The 17,904-nt window shown below is 33.5% G+C and overlaps 1 protein-coding gene across 1 annotated transcript in view; it reads left to right on the forward strand.

The window, feature by feature from the left end:
- PAN3 (poly(A) specific ribonuclease subunit PAN3) overlaps window positions 1-17,904 on the forward strand; it is a 146,267-nt gene that overhangs the window by 108,480 nt on the left and 19,883 nt on the right. Inside the window, exons 7-14 of the mRNA XM_036744623.1 lie at window positions 1,068-1,315; window positions 3,863-3,967; window positions 5,430-5,487; window positions 7,884-8,045; window positions 8,304-8,420; window positions 8,515-8,616; window positions 14,787-14,952; window positions 15,507-15,594. Coding sequence (XP_036600518.1) covers window positions 1,068-1,315; window positions 3,863-3,967; window positions 5,430-5,487; window positions 7,884-8,045; window positions 8,304-8,420; window positions 8,515-8,616; window positions 14,787-14,952; window positions 15,507-15,594 — 1,046 coding nt within the window. The remainder of the gene's footprint in view (window positions 1-1,067; window positions 1,316-3,862; window positions 3,968-5,429; window positions 5,488-7,883; window positions 8,046-8,303; window positions 8,421-8,514; window positions 8,617-14,786; window positions 14,953-15,506; window positions 15,595-17,904) is intronic.

A 17,904-nucleotide genomic window follows, 5' to 3' on the forward strand; every position in this document is an offset into this window, starting at 1 on the left:
TCTATTCTCAGATAAAAGAAGTTCTCACAATTTTTATAAATAAACAAATATATTCATGTTAGTCATATTTCCTAGTATTGAAATTACTTCTTCATAAATTCAAAATGAGTTTGCATAGCATTAACATAGCACACTTGTAGTTGGCACCATGCCCTCAAATACTTCAGTGTAGTAAGAGCGCTTGTTCTTGGAGAGCAAAGACAATGACATCTTTTCATAGTTCCTTATAATACCTAGTATATTTCAATCAGTCAACAATCATTTTCTTAAATGCCTGCAGTGTACCAAGCATTGTGCTGGGTATTAGGAATACAAAAAATAAATAAAAAAGTCCCTTCAAAGGGAGCTTATATTCTGTAGATGTGGGTGTGCTTTTATTTTACCAGTAATCATTGTTAAATGAATCTCCATGGCTTAGTTTAAATAAAATGTTAATTTTTTCCTATTTACAGGTGAAGGTAGTTTTCATTCTTTTCTTTTTTTTTTTTTTGATTGTATGAAAAGATACTTGATTTTAAAAAACCAAAGTGCTTAAACTACCATGTGTTCAGTCTCAACTCTTAGGGAAAATAGATTAGGTTTAGTGCCTAAAAAGTGTCTTTAATTATATCGAGTTGAAAATAGGCTTAGAGCATCTTTACTAGCTCCTTTGAGAGTTAATACTTTAAAACATAATTTGGTATTGTGATATGCATTGTTGTATTAAAAATGAAATACTTTAAAATGATAATTGTTGAACAAACACAATCTTGCCATTGACAGTAGAATTTTAAAATTCTTTTAGGAAATGATTGATTCTTACCATTTTGAAGTGTTTAATATAAACTTTGATGTGGAAGACATTTTATTGTGGTGTCCTTTCTAATGTCTTTGACAATTACTTCATTTTAAAAGGAACTTTAAAAAATACTCTGTTCATGAAATTCTTTAAAATTATGCTTTGTCATTACTTTTTATTGAGCAGGATTTAGAATTACTAAAATGAGTTTTTCATAAATTAATGGTTTTTAATCTATTTTATGAAAAACAGATGATTTAGTTAAGAAAATATTTTACGTTTTCTTCAGGAATGTCACTCTCTGCTGGATCCTCGCCTCTTCATTCCCCTAAAATTACTCCACATACATCTCCTGCACCTAGAAGAAGAAGTCATACTCCAAACCCAGCAAATTATTTGGTGCCTTCTAGTGCCTCTACACCTCTTAATAATCCTGTTTCTCAGACTTCATCTACTGGCCAGGTTATCCAGAAGGAAACTGTAGGTGGAACAACATACTTCTATACTGACACAACTCCAGCACCTTTGACTGGAATGGTATGTGTATTTTGGAGAAGAAATCAGTACTATTACAACATTTCAACCTAAATTGACCTTTAAATTAAAAGTTTACATTTTTGCCACTTCAAATATAAATGGAGTGAATGATTGGATTAATTTCTTGTATTAATTTCTAAAAAAAGTGCAATTAATTTGGTTTTCTAGTTTAGTTTAAAGCTCCCACAATTCCTCTTTTTCTTTCAGTCCTTCCTTCAGATACCTTTCATTTTGGATAAATTGGTGTTAACCAAAGTGCATATGTTATTTCACGTTCTACCTTTCCCTTGCCCATGACAATTCCAGGGCATTTCCCTCTTACAAAAATACCTCTTCACAGTGATTATAAGAGTGGGTTCCTGTTGGCATATTATGATTAGGATTTCAAATAGAAGCTATAAATCTAAAGGAAGCAGGTTATGAACTGATACATTTGTCAACTGAGGGGACAGCTGGAGAGTGAGTGAATTGATCATTTTCTCATCAGCTGTCAGGGCCAGTAGAATGAAGTAATGATTGGGTTGGAGATCTCCCGGATGAGCCAGGGCTCAGCAGAGAGAAAGGCATCACAAGTCATACATAGGTCAAAGTCATGATATAAATACAAATACCAAGAAACATGGGACAACTGAACAGTGAAATCAGACATGCAAAATGTGCTGCGCTGTCTCCTATCTTTATGCCAAACAAATTCTGCCACAAATCTGGTTAAAAATAATTTTTGCCACCCCAAAAAATCTGTTAGGTGCTAACATAGGAACCGCAACTGATAAGTCATATTCCATTTCAGTAATGAGCTGCTATTGGTATATAAGCAAGTGTTAAGGATTAATACTTCTCTGAACTGTGGAGATAATGTAATTAAAGATGTTCATCTGAAAATGTATTGATAATAATTTTTTTTTATTTTTTTTTTTATTTTTTTTTTATTGATAATAATTTTGCTTCAGGAAAGTGACCAACTTACAAATTGTGACTGTACTTTATTATTTTTTAATAGTACACTAAATTTCTTTTGTTTTTTTTAAAAGGTCATTTTCTTCCAGCATGATCATGGAACAGATAATCAAACATGAAATCCTGAGTTGTTCAATTAGAACAGAAGCTTAATTTCAAATAGTATTTCTTTCCTCTTTTAAAAGAGCCATGCTTTTAATGTTCTTCACATACTTTTTTGTTTTTGTTTTTTTAAATAAATACATGAACTTCTTGATTAAAAATTTAACAACCCAGAATCTTAACAAAAAAGCCTTTTGATAAATTTTAAGTGCAGATATTGCCACATTATTCATCTCTGAAAATTGTCAAGTTATTTCAAAGTAAAAGATTTCCAATTCTAGGAAAGAGATAGGTGTTTAATGGCACAAGGGTATTTCCTTTATTGTATTTTGCCTGGGTTCTTTTATATTTGATATAGTATCTGTGGAATTTTTCTTGCTTTTCCAAATGGTAAATTACTTTAGAGAGCTTAAAAATAGCCCATTTCTGTCTTTACTTTTCATGTTGTGTTATGACATATAGCATTATACTTAGAAATGAGGAAACTGAAACAAGAAAAAGTATTATAAAGCTACCTGAAACTTCATGAATGATTGCAGAAAACCTTGTGAGTTATGCTAAAGGCATGGTGGGGAATTTTTTTGCATTTCGAGGTCCACTGACAATAGAGGTCTGGGGGAGAGAGAAGTCAGGGCCATATTCAAGTAAAACAATGTAATTTATTTTTATATAAAAAATTGTTTAAAAATGTTCAACTCAGTTTTTAGAACAAATATTTACTCAGTAAACAAAACACTAAAAACTTCTTATATTTGCATAAAATATACTACTTGTATACTTTTATTTATATTTCAGTCCCAGTTGAGTTGGGATCAGTGGAAGTGAGAGCAGATAGAGAAGAAAGGACAAAGGAAAAAAGGAATAAGAAATAAAGAGGGGGAAAGAGCATAGGTTCTTAGGTGTCACTTAAATTGGGAGATAAGCACCTTGTCACAAACTTCTGTCCACTTGAGTCTGAGTAAATTGGCACCTATGATCTTTGACCCTTGAAAAGTTGGTTAACAAGTAAATCATTTAAAGGGTCCATGATGAATGAGACAGCCAAACAACGTCCATCAATGGGATAGTTAATCTTTGGATTCTGGTGTTGGTAGCCAGAGCAGCATTGCTTTGTAGTTGGAAGTCCCAACTTTAGTTGGGACTTTAGTATCTATTTTCTGTTTTTTATCTACTTATCTATTTTTTTACCTAATCACTTCTAAAAAAATCTTCCAAAATATCGTAAGACGTAACATCACTTTTTCGCATAGCTCATTTTTTCTCACCAAAACTTAAATCTTACTCTGTATCTGTTAATATATAGATTGTTTCACATTAGTTATTTTAATATTTTAAAGTGATTTATGTGATTAAAATAAATCGATTGAGATTGTTTAATGTAAACACCTCTTTCTTGGGATGTTTATTTTTTTTAGAGAGTATGTATTTATCAGAATTATAATGTCTTATATTTAAAAGCGATCTTAATTATTTTTTTTCACCTCTTAGGTATTTCCAAACTATCATATTTACCCTCCAACTGCACCTCATGTCGCATATATGCAACCAAAAGCAAATGCACCTTCCTTCTTCATGGCTGATGAACTCCGGCAGGTATGCTTTTGTAGTTGAGAATAGAAATTCTTAAAATAACTACTACAGTTTGGGGGAGAAGGAACCAGATAAAATAGTGTAATGTCCTAGAAGCATGGAAGCAGTGTCTCAAATGATAGTAACTATTTAATCAAATACAGTAGTAAGATACAAATTAAACTAAAAAATTACACATTTTAACTTGATATGGATATACAGTTAAATACCTCTGGGTATAATGAATCCCTTGATGTAGTCCCATGTATTCTAATAAGGTATGGTTTTATAAACTATGGTAAATAATTCTAGTTCAATGGCAATATTCAGTGCTAATTTGAATAATATGACCACTTCAAGGGATTGATTGTTTGTAATATTTGGGAACTAGCTGTGTGTTTAAGGAAATTTATTGATAGAGGGAAATGAAGATGTGTTTGAGTTTCAGTATAAAACATATAGTAGCCTATTTAAATGATTTACCCCTTAAGTGTGGCAGATTGAAAGTATTTTTAGATTATCAATTAAATAATTTATTTAAATGAAGGTGGACCTAATGCTAATTTGAGTACGTGAAGAGTAAGTAATTTTTGGCTAATACATAGACCCATAATGTTTGTTAAGTACTTTAAGTATCTGAACTTAGAAACAAAATTAAGTGTTTTACAAATGGATTAGCACAACTTTTTTGAAATAGGTATTTACATAAAAATATCATACTTAAGCTTTGATTTGTACTCAACTCCCATGGGAATGTGGTTTAGTGAACATAGTGCCAGAATTGGAGTTAAAGAAGCTCAGAGGCCATTTAGTCCAACCCTGCTCATTTCACAGATAAGGAAACTCTGGCAGGCTTTTCTATCTCTCATATACATACACAAGAGGATTCTATTGAACAGCTCATGAGGATGGGCCTTCTATTCCCAGCTGGATTTCATGACTGAGGAAATACTCACCCTCTCTGAGCTCCTATAGAATGAGGTGGTTGGCTTTGGAGATCTTTAAGGCCCTTCCCAGAGCTAAATCCTGCTATCTTTATAAATGATTCTGGTAATTCTTACAGTGTAGAAGTTGATAGCTGCTATTTAGGACTTTTCTAAACACCCAATGAGAAACAGAAAACAAATGGTTTTATCTACCTTATATTAGTCTACAAAGCTGTAAATGTTAAAGATGAACTGCTGTATTGTTTCTGGGATTATATATGTAGCATTTTATAGAGCTGTGTTAATTTCAGATTAGATTTAACCATACAGAATGAAAAAAAGGTATATTAGGTTATTGAACTGAAAACTCAGCTCAGTGTGAATACAGCCTTATCTGATTACAGAACCTAGATCTTTTACCTCTTCAGAAATATTATATTTCATGAACAATGTATGTAACTGGGAAGCTGAATATCTGTTTTATCCTGTTTTAAGATAAGAAAATGAGGTTCCAGTAGTCACGTTCTATATTATAAGAGTTCCTATATTTTTTCCCGTAGGAGCTGATTAACAGGCATTTAATAACAATGGCTCAAATTGATCAAGCAGATATCCCAGGTAAAAAGCAAATTAACTTGAGAGAGGAAAAAGAGGGAAGGAGAGAGTGTGAGATGGAGTATTTTTTTTTCTTTTGAGTTCAAACCTGTGACTTCATCAGTGTTCAAGGAGCTGTCTCCAATAATCCAGACTGAAAACACTTCTAATAAGTTTTTTTTTTTTTTTTTAAGAAATTTGCCTAGCACTCTCAGGTTAAGAGAGTCATATATCTGATATGTGTCTGAGACAGAACTTAAACCCAGTTCTTGCTGATTCCAAGGCCGGTTCTCTACTATATCACACTGCCTTTCTTTGTGTATTATATTTACTATAATTGCATTACATGCTTATGATTGCTTGTATAATACGATACAGTTTTATATAGTGTTAAGGTAATTTAAATGATTTAGCTTAGTATTGTCTTGCTTTTCCTTATTTTTTGTTTTAAAGTGCAGTTTGTCTATAGATGAGTCAGATTTGGATTGTGTGGCTGAACAAGAGCTTGTTTGCAAAAGATCTGCAGGGTTCAATGGGCAACATACTCAGCAGAGTCAGTAATGTTATACGGCAGTCAAAAAAGCAAACGAGATTTTAGACTGAATCTAAAAAGTCACAGTGTCCCGAATGAGGGAAATGATAGCTTCTTTCTACCTTGCCCTTGTCAGAGAGCACATCTGGTCCATTCAGTTATGGGTATGGTACTTTAAGAAGGATGTTGGTCAAGAGGCCAGTGAGGATATTGGAGGGCCTCAGGATTATGCCTCATCATAAGTGATTGAAGGAACTTGGGCTGTTTAGCCTGAGGAAGAGAAGATGTAGGGGAAGGACAAGGAAGGCATAACTGTCTTAGAGTATTTGTGGAAGGGAGTGTAGACTTGGTCTGCTTAACTACTGGTAGCAGAAAAAAGAACAGTGCATGGAAGTTAGAAAGAGGTAAATTTAGGTTTGATGTCAGAAAAAATTTCCGCATTAGTTGAATTTGCTGCCCAGAAGTTGTTGGACAGCTACTGGTCACATAAGATATAAATGGTTTAGAGGACGTTCTTGTGGGTTAGCCCTTCAGGAATGAGTGAATTGTTATAGAAATTGCTTTTTCTTAATTCTTTCATTGGTATTATGTAACTATGCTAAATAATTCCATGCTTAATTTTGTTGAGTAAATGCAATTATAAATTATTTCTACAATCATTTTTATAGATCATCCTGAGAATAAAGATTTTAATCTCAAACCAAATCATTACCTCCTCAAATGATGGGGGAAAATGGCCATTTGTGTTATACTCATTATACTTTGTTTTTTGGTTGCTTAAATTGGAAAATTGAAAATTTCCTGGAATGGACATTAACAGTTATGTATAGAAGATGAGACCACTTTGAACACGTCCTCTATAAAGTTTTTTAGTGAGAATTCCTAATAGGATTTTTTATTCTACTTAATCATAGCTGGGTTTTACTTAGTGCTTTAAAGTTTGCAAAGCACTTTATATATATATTATCTCATTTGATTGTCAAAATAACCATGGGAGGCTGGTGCTATTATTATTCCCCTTTTACAGATGGAGAAACTGATGGGTCACAAAACTAGTGAGTGTCAGAGGCTGGAATTGAGCTCAGGTCTTCCTGATTCTAAGTCCAGCACTCTCTGCCCTGTGTCACCTAGCTGACTACCTATTCAAAGCAATGATTACATGTAAAGTCAAAAAATCTTCCAGATTTAGTTTTGTGATTTTACTTTATGTAACAGTTTTAAAGCATTTTGCTGTGATTATGAAATAGCGTGGTAGAGTTGATAGAGATGGTTGCCTAGGGAATTAGGAAGATGTGGGTTCAAGTCCTGCCTCAGTTAGCCCTCCCAGTGCTACAGACAAGTCTTTTAAGAAGTTAAGGACAGGCCATAAATATGCAGCTATAGTGTTTCCCATACTGAAGAAATCTGTTTGAACAGTAAATCTGACTTAAATGACTATTTTCAAGAGAGATGATATGGGCATATTCTTCTCCCTTGTTTAAGCAATTTATTTTTGCATAAAATAAAAAGTACAATATTTTCTGTTCCAGTTTTGCTGTGTTATTTTCTCAAAAGCAAAATTGGGAATATTCTGATATTTGTCTTTCCTTGCTAATTTACTCGAGTTATAGTCTGTAACCAAGATGAGAGACTCATGCTGGCTGAAAGTGTGGGACTTAACTGTATTTTGGTAACTTTATGGTATGGGTTTCAGATGCTAAATTATTTTAAGACAAAATGAGATAATTTGATTCATAAAACCATTTCTGAATATTTTCTGTAAGTTATATAATATGTAAAGAATATTTGGACACTTGATTGATTTTCAGTATCTTTCATGTCTTCTTTAATACTATTGAATCTTTACAAGTGCTAAGTGTCTAAAGTTATTTCCTATAAATTGCTGTAGCAGTTCCTGCAGAAGTCGACAGCTACCATAGCCTTTTCCCTTTAGAACCACTGCCACCACCCAACCGGATACAGAAATCAAGTAATTTTGGGTATATCACATCATGCTACAAAGCTGTAAACAGCAAAGATGATCTGCCTTATTGCCTTCGGCGGATACATGGTAAACAAGTTCATTTATCTTTGTCTAAATATTAGTATATGTAAGTTGACTTAAACATTTCTAGTTGTGTTGATTGATTTAAGTTTAATGTATGGTAACGAAACAAGTTAGCCTAACTTTAAAATAAATGTCACACAATTTATTTTTCAATTTATAAATCAAGATAAATCAAGACACTTTTGTTAGTCTGTAATGTGACATTTCCACTATCTGATGACTATAAAGGCAAAAAATATAATTTTATTTTTCTTTTGATAGGTTTTCGACTTGTTAATACAAAATGTATGGTATTGGTTGATATGTGGAAAAAAATTCAACACTCAAATATTGTAACATTGCGTGAAGTATTTACCACTAAAGCATTTGGAGAGCATTGTGAGTAACCTGTAATTATGTTTCTGTTGTTGGCTCCTTTGACTACTGAAACCAAATTTAAGTAACAATTTGCATGTTTGTGTTTTATTTTAAGCCCTAGTGTTTGCGTATGATTTCCATGCTGGAGGAGAAACTATGACAAGCAGACACTTTAATGACCCTAGTGCTGATGCCTATTTCACAAAGAGAAAATGGGGTAAGAAAAAGATAAGCAAGGTGTATTTTAAGAACTTTTGAATGCTCCCTGGAAGAGGAATAACGTTTGTTTATTAGATATGGATAAATACAACCCTTAATATTTCAGCTGATGGATACTATTTCATTTGAGTAGAGAGTGGTTCAAAGAAATAAGGTTAAACAACAGATATTAACTTCATTTTCTGTGACATGCATTTGTGGGCTTAGAGAATAGATGAAGAAGCAGAGGGATGGTAAATCCCAAGAGAATCAAAGTGGGTAAGAACAGTGCGCTAAATATCTTTTTTAAAAATGAAAGTTAGCCTTGTATGTCATGCTTCAAAATAAATACTAAAAAGGATCTTCAAGAAAAATTGAATTTAAACATAGACCCATTCATTTTCACGTTCCTTTGAGCCAGTTGTTCATAAGAAAAATGGAGAAATAAAATATTTTAATCTCTTGTTGTTTTAGTTTTTTTTGTTTTTTTTTTTTTTAGTTGTTTCCAATTTTTCATGACCCCTTTTGGGATTTTCTTGGCATAGATACTGGAGTGGTTTGCCATTTCCTTCTCCGGCTTATTTTACAGATTTGGAACTGAGGCCGTCAGGGTTAAGTGACCAGATTTGAACATACACTTTCCTGATTTCTGGCCCAGTGTTCTATCTACTGTGCCACTTAGCTGCCCCATTTTGATCTCATGTGGACATAAAATTTGAGGGAAATAGTTTTATTTTTCCTGTGAAGAGAATTTTTTTATTTCATTACAGGTAGGAGATGCAGAATTGATGTCAGTTGAGGTTCTCAGGAAAGGTATTTCTTCTTCAGAGAGTTCTTCATTTGTGTCAACTTTCTGGTAGGAAGATGGTAGGTCTGTTCAGGTCAAGGTCTGGGAAAAATACTGTTCTGAAAATGAGCATTTCTTTTAGTAGTGGGAGTGAATGCATACAGATGCATGAGAAATACAAAGTGCTTTCATATAATGGATGTTCAACCTATTGAGTCTGAGTTTCTACTCCAGCTATCTTATTTTCTGATTCTTTGGCAAGTGAAAGGTTTAAGTGTTTTTTTTCCTTTATCAAATCTTTGTGTGATGAGGTCCTTTCCTCTGTTGTGGTTTTTTTAAAAATTAAATTCACAATCTAGCAAATGTTTTCAAGGTTGTGGTCTTGTGAAGACTGTATTCAGGTTGCAGAGCCATCTACTCAGGGACACAACAAAACAAAAACTAAAGAACTTTTTAATCCTTCTTTGCTTGTTATTTTACTCTCTGATTTTTGACAGTTAAAATAAGAAATTTGTGGTTACACGGCTGTTTCACATAAAATTCTCAGTCACAAAGTGTGGTCAGTTGTATAGTTTTCCATTTTGCTATGTCATTTGCAAGCACATAGAATTTTGCTGAAAGGGATGTGGTATAGGTACAGCTTTTCCTTGACAGATGAATATGGTTGTAAGAATTTGGGTTATTTTAGTAATCAACACCTGTGAAATGACTGTTAACTTCTTTAATTTATAGATTTCTTCTGGAACTTCTGTAATTATTGTTTTTGGTATGTTGAGCTAAATATGATAACATTTTCCCAGGGGTCACATATTCACTTTTATCACAAATCTGTCAATTTTTCTCATTATTAAAATACTGCTTTAGTAATAGTAGCAATTTTTTTCTTACATTTAAACTGAAAGTATCATATATTCAAGTGGTATGAAATTGAATAAAATGCTTTGCATGTACAATTGCAAGACAAAGCAGTTTCTCATGCTAGTATTTTCAAACCATAGCCTTTTGGCAAAGAGTCCTTTTTTGTACTAAATCTAGATAACACAAACAGTTGGATAATTAAATGAACCCACAATGTGGGATAGATTTAATATGTCACTAATTTTTTAAAATTCAGTGTCATCAGGTTAAAATATAAATTTCTTTGCCTTCATATGAAATTTTACTTTCTTAGTGACCACAACCTGAAACATTAAAAGAAATTGTGAACTTTTTCATGAGTGAAAAAAGTAGATTAAGGAGCTGTGTCAGACCAGTGGTCCATTTTTCTTAAGTTGACTATTTAAAGTTGATGACAAACTGTACTAGTTTTGAGATGATTAGAAACTATGCTTCTCACAGACATGAATTGTTTTCTTAGGATGCAGCCCACTATCTCTTTGTAAGAATATTGTACTGTATACTTTACAAAGAAAAGATCAGGTGTGAATTTTATCTATTTCTAAAGTATTCTGAGAGAGTTCATGTACTGACAGTGACACTTTACTCTTGGCAACTGGTAATACAATTTTCATTCTTCGTAGTATTTTAACTAGCTTTTGTTGTTGGGAAACAGAATGAATCCTAAAGTTAGAAGGAGTTGCATCACTTGAAAAATACTTTTAGTGGTACAGTAGCTTCTTTGAGATGATTTCTCCACTTCTTCCTCAACTGTACACAGAGAGGGTTATAATTTGAATCTTAGCTCTGTTTTCATGGTTGTGGATGTTGAAATTCCTATATCTGATAATAATCTTTTATTTTTCTTTCTCTCTTTCTTACAACTCTTTGCCCTTTTGCCCTTTCTCATCATGACTTTCCAGTTCCTCCACTTTTTCCCAAGGCCATTACCCCTACTCTGGCTACATTATCTTCCCTTCTTTACCTGTTTTGACTCTTGGTGAACCAGTTCAACTCTACAGTATCATGCACATTCAATTCCCATGCCTCCTTATGTGATCTTGTCTTGTCAAGCACTAACTCTGGACCACTCTCACCATCTATTACATTCAATTCAATTCTGAGTAGAACTGGAGAAAGTCACAAAACCTTGCTAACTGAGACAAGTACTATAAAGTTGTGTTATACAACCCCAACTGGGCCATCACTGCAGCAGGGTACTTCTTTTCACCTCCTCAATTAAATCACTGTCTTGTTCACTGTAGCAGGTATTCTAAAACTTGGCATCCCTCCCAAATTGTCGCATTCTTCTACCTGCTCAGCTGGGAACTTTGTCTGACACTTCTCTAAAAAAATTGAGACCATTCACCAAGAGCCACTTCTTTTCCTCTACTCCTCATTTTATATCACTCAGATGTCTTCTCTCGCTGTTTCCTACTTCACTGATGACTCATATGAAGAGGTGGCCCTTCTTCTTGCCAACGCAAATCCCTCTGTGTGCATCCTCCATCCCATTTTTATCTGTGGTCTTCAGCACCATATTGCCCCCTCTAATATCCTCACTCCACCAATCTTCAGTCTCTTTCTACTTATTGTTTGCTGCCTGAGAAACAGGCTTATGTCTCCCTCATCCTTAAAAAAATCCTCACTTGATCCAGCTCCTTGGCTATCACCCCATAACTCTCCTCACTTTCATGGCTAAAATGCTTGAGAAAAGCCATCTATAACAGATGACTGCACATCTCTCCTCTTTTACTGCCTTCTGAATTCTATTCAATTTAGTTTCCAGCCTCATCATTCAACTGAAACTGTTCTCTCCTAAGATATTAGTGATTTCTTAATTGCCAAAACTAATGGCCTTTTCTCAGTACTCAAACTTCTTGGTCTCTCAGTAGCCTTTGATACTATTCACCCTCTTCTCCTTCTGTCTCGTAGATTTTTGTAACACTACTCTCTCCTGGTTATTCTCCCTTTCTGACTACTTTCCCTCAGTCTCCTTTGCTGGATCTTTTCCCAAGTCATACCCAGCAAAGATGAGTGTTCCCCAGGGTTCTGTCCTGTTCTGTTCTCACTATATACTATTTTGCTTTGTGTTGAACTCATCCCTCATGGATTTATGCTTATGCAGATGATTCTCAGATCTATTTATCCAATACTAATCTTTCTCCTGATTTCTAAGTCAGAATCTTCAACTGCCTTTTTGGTCATCTCTAACTGAATGTTCTAAAGACATCTTAAACTCAACATATTTAAAATAGAACTCCTTATCTTTTCCTCCACATCCTCTCTCTTTCCTACCTTCCTTACAGTTGGGGGTACCACTATCCTCCTAGCCTCATCTTTGGTTTTTTAATCTCTCAACCCCCAACCCCTATCTCCCAATCTGTTCTTTTCCCATTTCCTGTCCTAGCTTTGTAACATCCCTTGTATGTGCTCCTTTCTCTCCTGATGCTGCTTTTAGGGGTTTTTTGGAATCTTAGGTCTGGTAATGTCATTCTCCCTCACCCACCTTCAGTAAACTCTGGTGACTCCCTGTTACTTCCATCATCAAATATAAAAACCTCTGTTTGATTTTTAAAACCATTCATAATCTGATTCCTTCCTACCTTTCCAGTCCCTGTATTCCACTGTCCAACAGCATTGGCCTTCTTGTAGTCCCTCACAAAAGATCCTCCATCTCCCAGCTTCATGCATTTCACTGGCTGTCTCCCATGCTTGGAATGTTGTCCCTTCTTATCTCTACCTCCAGATATTACCTTTTGCAAGAGACCTTTCCAACTTCTTTCATCCCCACAGGTAGTGTTTTCCCTCTATGAGTACCTCCAATTTGCCCGTACAAAGTTGTTTGCATGTTGTCTCCCCAGTTAGTCTGTGAGCTCCTTTCTGGCAGTGTCCATTTTTTATTTTCTTTGTATTTCCAGTACTTGGCGTAGTTCCTGGCACGTATTAAGTGCTTAATAAATGCTTGCTGACTTGACTGAGGCACAAATTGAGTGATTAGAACCATTCTAACAATTGAGAAGTCTAGAGTAATGTTTCTAAAGTTGTAGGAAAAAGTTAGTACTTTAGAAGAGAATTTAAAGCCAAATTTTGTGCCCTGCATCATGGGCACTGCATCATTTAAAAATCACTATTTATCACTGTGTCATGTAGCCACTGCTTATAAGCAAGTCTAGATAATAACTTTTTGTATTTTAGTAGTAATATGCATTATTTGCTATAAATTTAATTTCTTTTAAGATTATTACCACTCTTTAAAATTTGTCAGTACCTGTAATATTTTCTTCTGAATATTAAAGAGTCATTTTCAATTTTAAATAAAACTCCTGCTTCTGAAAGCTTTTTATGATTGCAGACATCACTTAAACATCCTTTTTAAAAAAAAGGGTTGGTCAGGGAAAGGTCATAAAATATTATCCAGAACCAAAAGATATTATGAACCATTTATTTTCATTCTTTTTTTTTTCTGCAGCTCCTCTCTGTTTTGTATGTTTGTTGACTACTTTTGGCCTGAATTGTTGTCTAACCCTAGGGCATCTAGTAGTTTGGAGTGAGTGGTTATTTCTTAATGCTCTCGTTAACTCTGCAAGATCAAATCCTGACATAGCTTTTTAAAAATGACCAGTAATAAGATGTGAACGATATATTGCTCATTGTTGTGAAAATCAAGGTCCTTTCCCTGTGTCCAAGTCCCTAGGCACTCCATTATGTGAAGTTCTTCACAGTGACCTCTTTTTTTTTTCTCCTGTGTTGTCATTTGCTACTGTCACCTACTCATCTCTACTTGTCTTCTGCCTCTTTTGGTGATTCTGGTTAAGCGTTTAGGAATATTTTCCCTGAAATAGTTCATTGTCTCTGCTGATTTTCCATTGATCAAGACTCCATATTTTTATTGGTGACTTTATAAGGTACAGAGCTATATGATCACAATTGAATGGGAAACTTGAATATGTATGCAGTTCAGCACTTAATCTGTAGAAAGCAACAGCAATAATATTCCCTGAATGATCAGTATAAGTGACTACATTCTTGGGTGAAATAGGGAGAGCTCTTACTCTTATTAAAATGACACTTATTCATTTGTTGAATATACCCATGATAGGCAAGTACAGACTCTTTAAGTAACAGAAGAAATTATATTTCTTGCTTTTAGAGCATATGGAAAGATTTTTCCTAATGTTGAAATTTGGGGTTTTTTAAATTACTTTTGTTATATATTATTATCATCTTAGTCAAATCTATCTTTTAAATTATTGTTTTGAAATGATCATTTTCTGTGTTTTTTTAAATTCTTTTAACAACTTAAGTTCTTATAGTGTGTAGAACTTTATGCTAGACTGTGTTATGCTATGCCTTTATTTTTCTTTTTCTGATTTTGGAGTGTATTTTTTTTTAATCTTATGGTTGAAATTAAAGCTTTATGACATAATGTGTGTGTGTGTGTGTGTGTGTTGTGTGTGTGTCGTGTGTGTGTGTGTGTGTGTGTGTGTGTGTAAATTTTTATTTTGTTTTGTTTTGCTTTTTAGGTCAGCATGATGGACCATTACCAAGACAGCATGCTGGGTTATTGCCAGAGTCTCTAATTTGGGCGTATGTCGTCCAGCTCAGCTCTGCTTTGAGAACTATTCATACAGCAGGACTGGCTTGTCGTGTTATGGACCCAACAAAGATTCTGATAACTGGCAAAACAAGGTACTCCCATCATTCTTTGTGTTTTGTTGTTTTCTACTCAGTTACCAATATTTGAGGAATTAGTAATATTTAAACAATTAGTAGTTTATTTTTTAATCCTGCCTTTTTATCCTATTCGGGTATCAATTATGATTTTGAATGAATTCTTCCTTTATTTGATGTGTGTTTGAAAAATTTTATCAGCAAAAGGTCACAATTATGAAAAATAATTTTTAGTACCATCTAAAAAGTACACAGGAACCTTCTTTATAAAGCCTAAGAACTTACCATTCAGGTGAAGAGAGAGGACTGTAGGAGGGAGAAAAGAAGAATAGGACTCTAACACCCATGCTGCATAAAGGCTGTGTTTTTATCAAGCTTTTGGGACATATGGTTGTTTCAGGGGGCATAGTTTAACCCAGATATTATCTGAATTCCTTTGGTAGTGAGATCTGCCATTATTTGAGAAAAATAAGAATTTTATTATAGACAGTTCAAGAAGAAATACATTTCATAAAATATATAAATAGAAAATTGATTTCTGTCTCTCTTCCCTAATTCTTTGGTTCTTAAAGGTTGCGAGTAAATTGTGCTGGCATTTTTGATGTTTTAACATTTGATAACAGTCAGAATAATCCATTGGCACTAATGGCTCAATTCCAGGTAAGTTTAACACTGATATGGTCTTTACCATTTTGTGCTAGGTCTGTTTGATTTTCTTATTTTTTTAAAAAGTAAATAATATTTAATTTCAAAACTCTATTTTGCTTTTGCAAACCTTTCAATTATCTCTAATTTGAGGCTGTAAAACTTGTTATAATACCTCAAGAATGGACTTTGGGAGTATTCAGAATTTAATGGGAATGCCAGCCAAGGCCTCTTTAGATTTCAACAAATATCACATGCTTTTTGTATATAGAGCATTATGCTGAGCATTTTTTGAGATACAGTTTTTAGGGAAGATAATTTGGATCTGGCCTTTGCGTTGTCTACAGTCTAGTATAGGCACATACCATATACTCAGTTTTTTCATTAAATTTACTCCACTTAAAAATAGAAATAAAAATTTTTTTGGTTAAGGCAATTAACCTGAACATACATAAACACAAAATGATCAGTCAGATGAATGTATTACTTCTACTATTCATGTCACAGTCCCATTCCTTATTTCTGCCAAGAAGGTCCTATTGAATTCACTTTAAGAAAAAACAGCTTTCTGTGTCACTGACACCTTTCTCTCCTGTCTCTTACCTTCATCTTAAGGATTATGTTTCCTTCCTAACAATAATAAAGTTTAAAGTATGCATAATAGGAAGTCAAATTCATTATATATTTTGAGGACGTTTATTGAGGAACTAGCCTGTTTAAAGAAATTGAGTTCCTACAAATAGGATTTTTTTTAGTGTTTGTTTTTTTAACAGTCCTTTTTAAAATTATGAGTTCCAAATTCTCTCTCTAGCCCCTTTGAGGCTATTGAGAATCAAATAATAGGGATGTAACCAAAGTCTGAAACTCATTTCTTGAATATGATTCGATTTATACCTTATTGATTTTTAAAAGGTTAATTTTAACTTGTTAGTGACTGCCCGTATCAACCAATATAATCTTGACTTTGGATGTTTTGCTTTTTAAAATAATTTCCAAATTAAAAAATGTGAAAGAATAGGCATACCATTTTTTTGAGAGAGGTTTGAAGACTATTGATTTTCTTGTTGGAAGAATACTCTTTAAAGGTATAGTTGTATAGCAGTTTAAAGCAAATTCATTATTTTCCACAATATTTGCTTTTACAATACTTTGTGATATGTTAATAAATTTAAGTGCCCATTGATATAAGACATAATTAAGCTTTTTCTAAGGTACAAGATTATTTCTTTAAATAAAAATTAACTGATTTAATTGAAAACAACTTTGATAGCAGAATATATTGGCATGTAAAGAACAATGAAAAATAATCATCCTTTTCCCAGTTGGGTTATACTATCTGCTTTTCTTATTTGTATGTTATAAAATGTTTAGATGAAAAAACATTGAAACTTTATTTCAGGAAACTTTAGTTGTTACTTTCCTTTTATTCTTCTTAAGAACATAAAAAAGGGAAAGGAAATAGCTAGAAGCAGAGTGTTTTGGTTTGTTTGTGGGGTTTTTTTTTTCTTATGTCAGTTTCTGAAGCAGAATTTTCTTACTGAATCAAAGGAAATACATTGAATTAAAAAGACCAAACATGTTGTGTACACCCCTGTGGTAGTTTATTACTGATTCCTCATCTCTCCAACCCTCACATCACTCCCACATCCCCAACCATCAAGCTACTGAGCTGCCTTTTTCCAGCAGTGTCACCTGGTGGGCAATGCAGGGAACAATCTGTCTTCATTTCTTTTTCCCAGCATGTCCTCCTTTCCTCAATGTGGGTTCCTCTTACTGCCTTAAATTACACTTTTTTCATTCCATTTATGAGCCAAAAAGGGATTCTAATTCTAATGATTTCAGTATTTAAACAAAAAGCCAAGTCAGAAATTTTAAATTAGCTAGACATTGCAAAGAACTAGTGGCGTCAGCTTCTAAAAGTCCTTTTGTGTGCGCAGAAATCACTACTGATACCAGCATTCAGAAGAAATGCTAAGTAGTTTTCATTTAATTTCCTTTATTTGTTAGTAGAGACATAATATTCCTTAACTTTTAAAATAGAAATATGGTATTTCAGATATAATATGAGATAAACAAGTAGGCTTCTGTAGCTATTTAAGAACCTGCTTTTCTTTATATTTAAGTCTCAGTATTTAAATTTATGATATGTTTTTTTCTTTACTCTGTATTTGAGTTCCGGTGTTTGAGTCTAAAATTTTTAAAAAGAACCTTTTTTTTGTAAATGTGTTCTGAGCTCCTGATAGCTTCGTTTCAAGCTCACTTTTGTAGTGTCTTGATTTGTAAGTTGAAAATATAATAGTACCAGCAGTCTTTTCCTCCCCTCCT

The sequence above is a fragment of the Trichosurus vulpecula genome, chromosome 2 (assembly GCF_011100635.1).
Source record: "Trichosurus vulpecula isolate mTriVul1 chromosome 2, mTriVul1.pri, whole genome shotgun sequence".
Classification (NCBI taxonomy): domain Eukaryota; kingdom Metazoa; phylum Chordata; class Mammalia; order Diprotodontia; family Phalangeridae; genus Trichosurus; species Trichosurus vulpecula.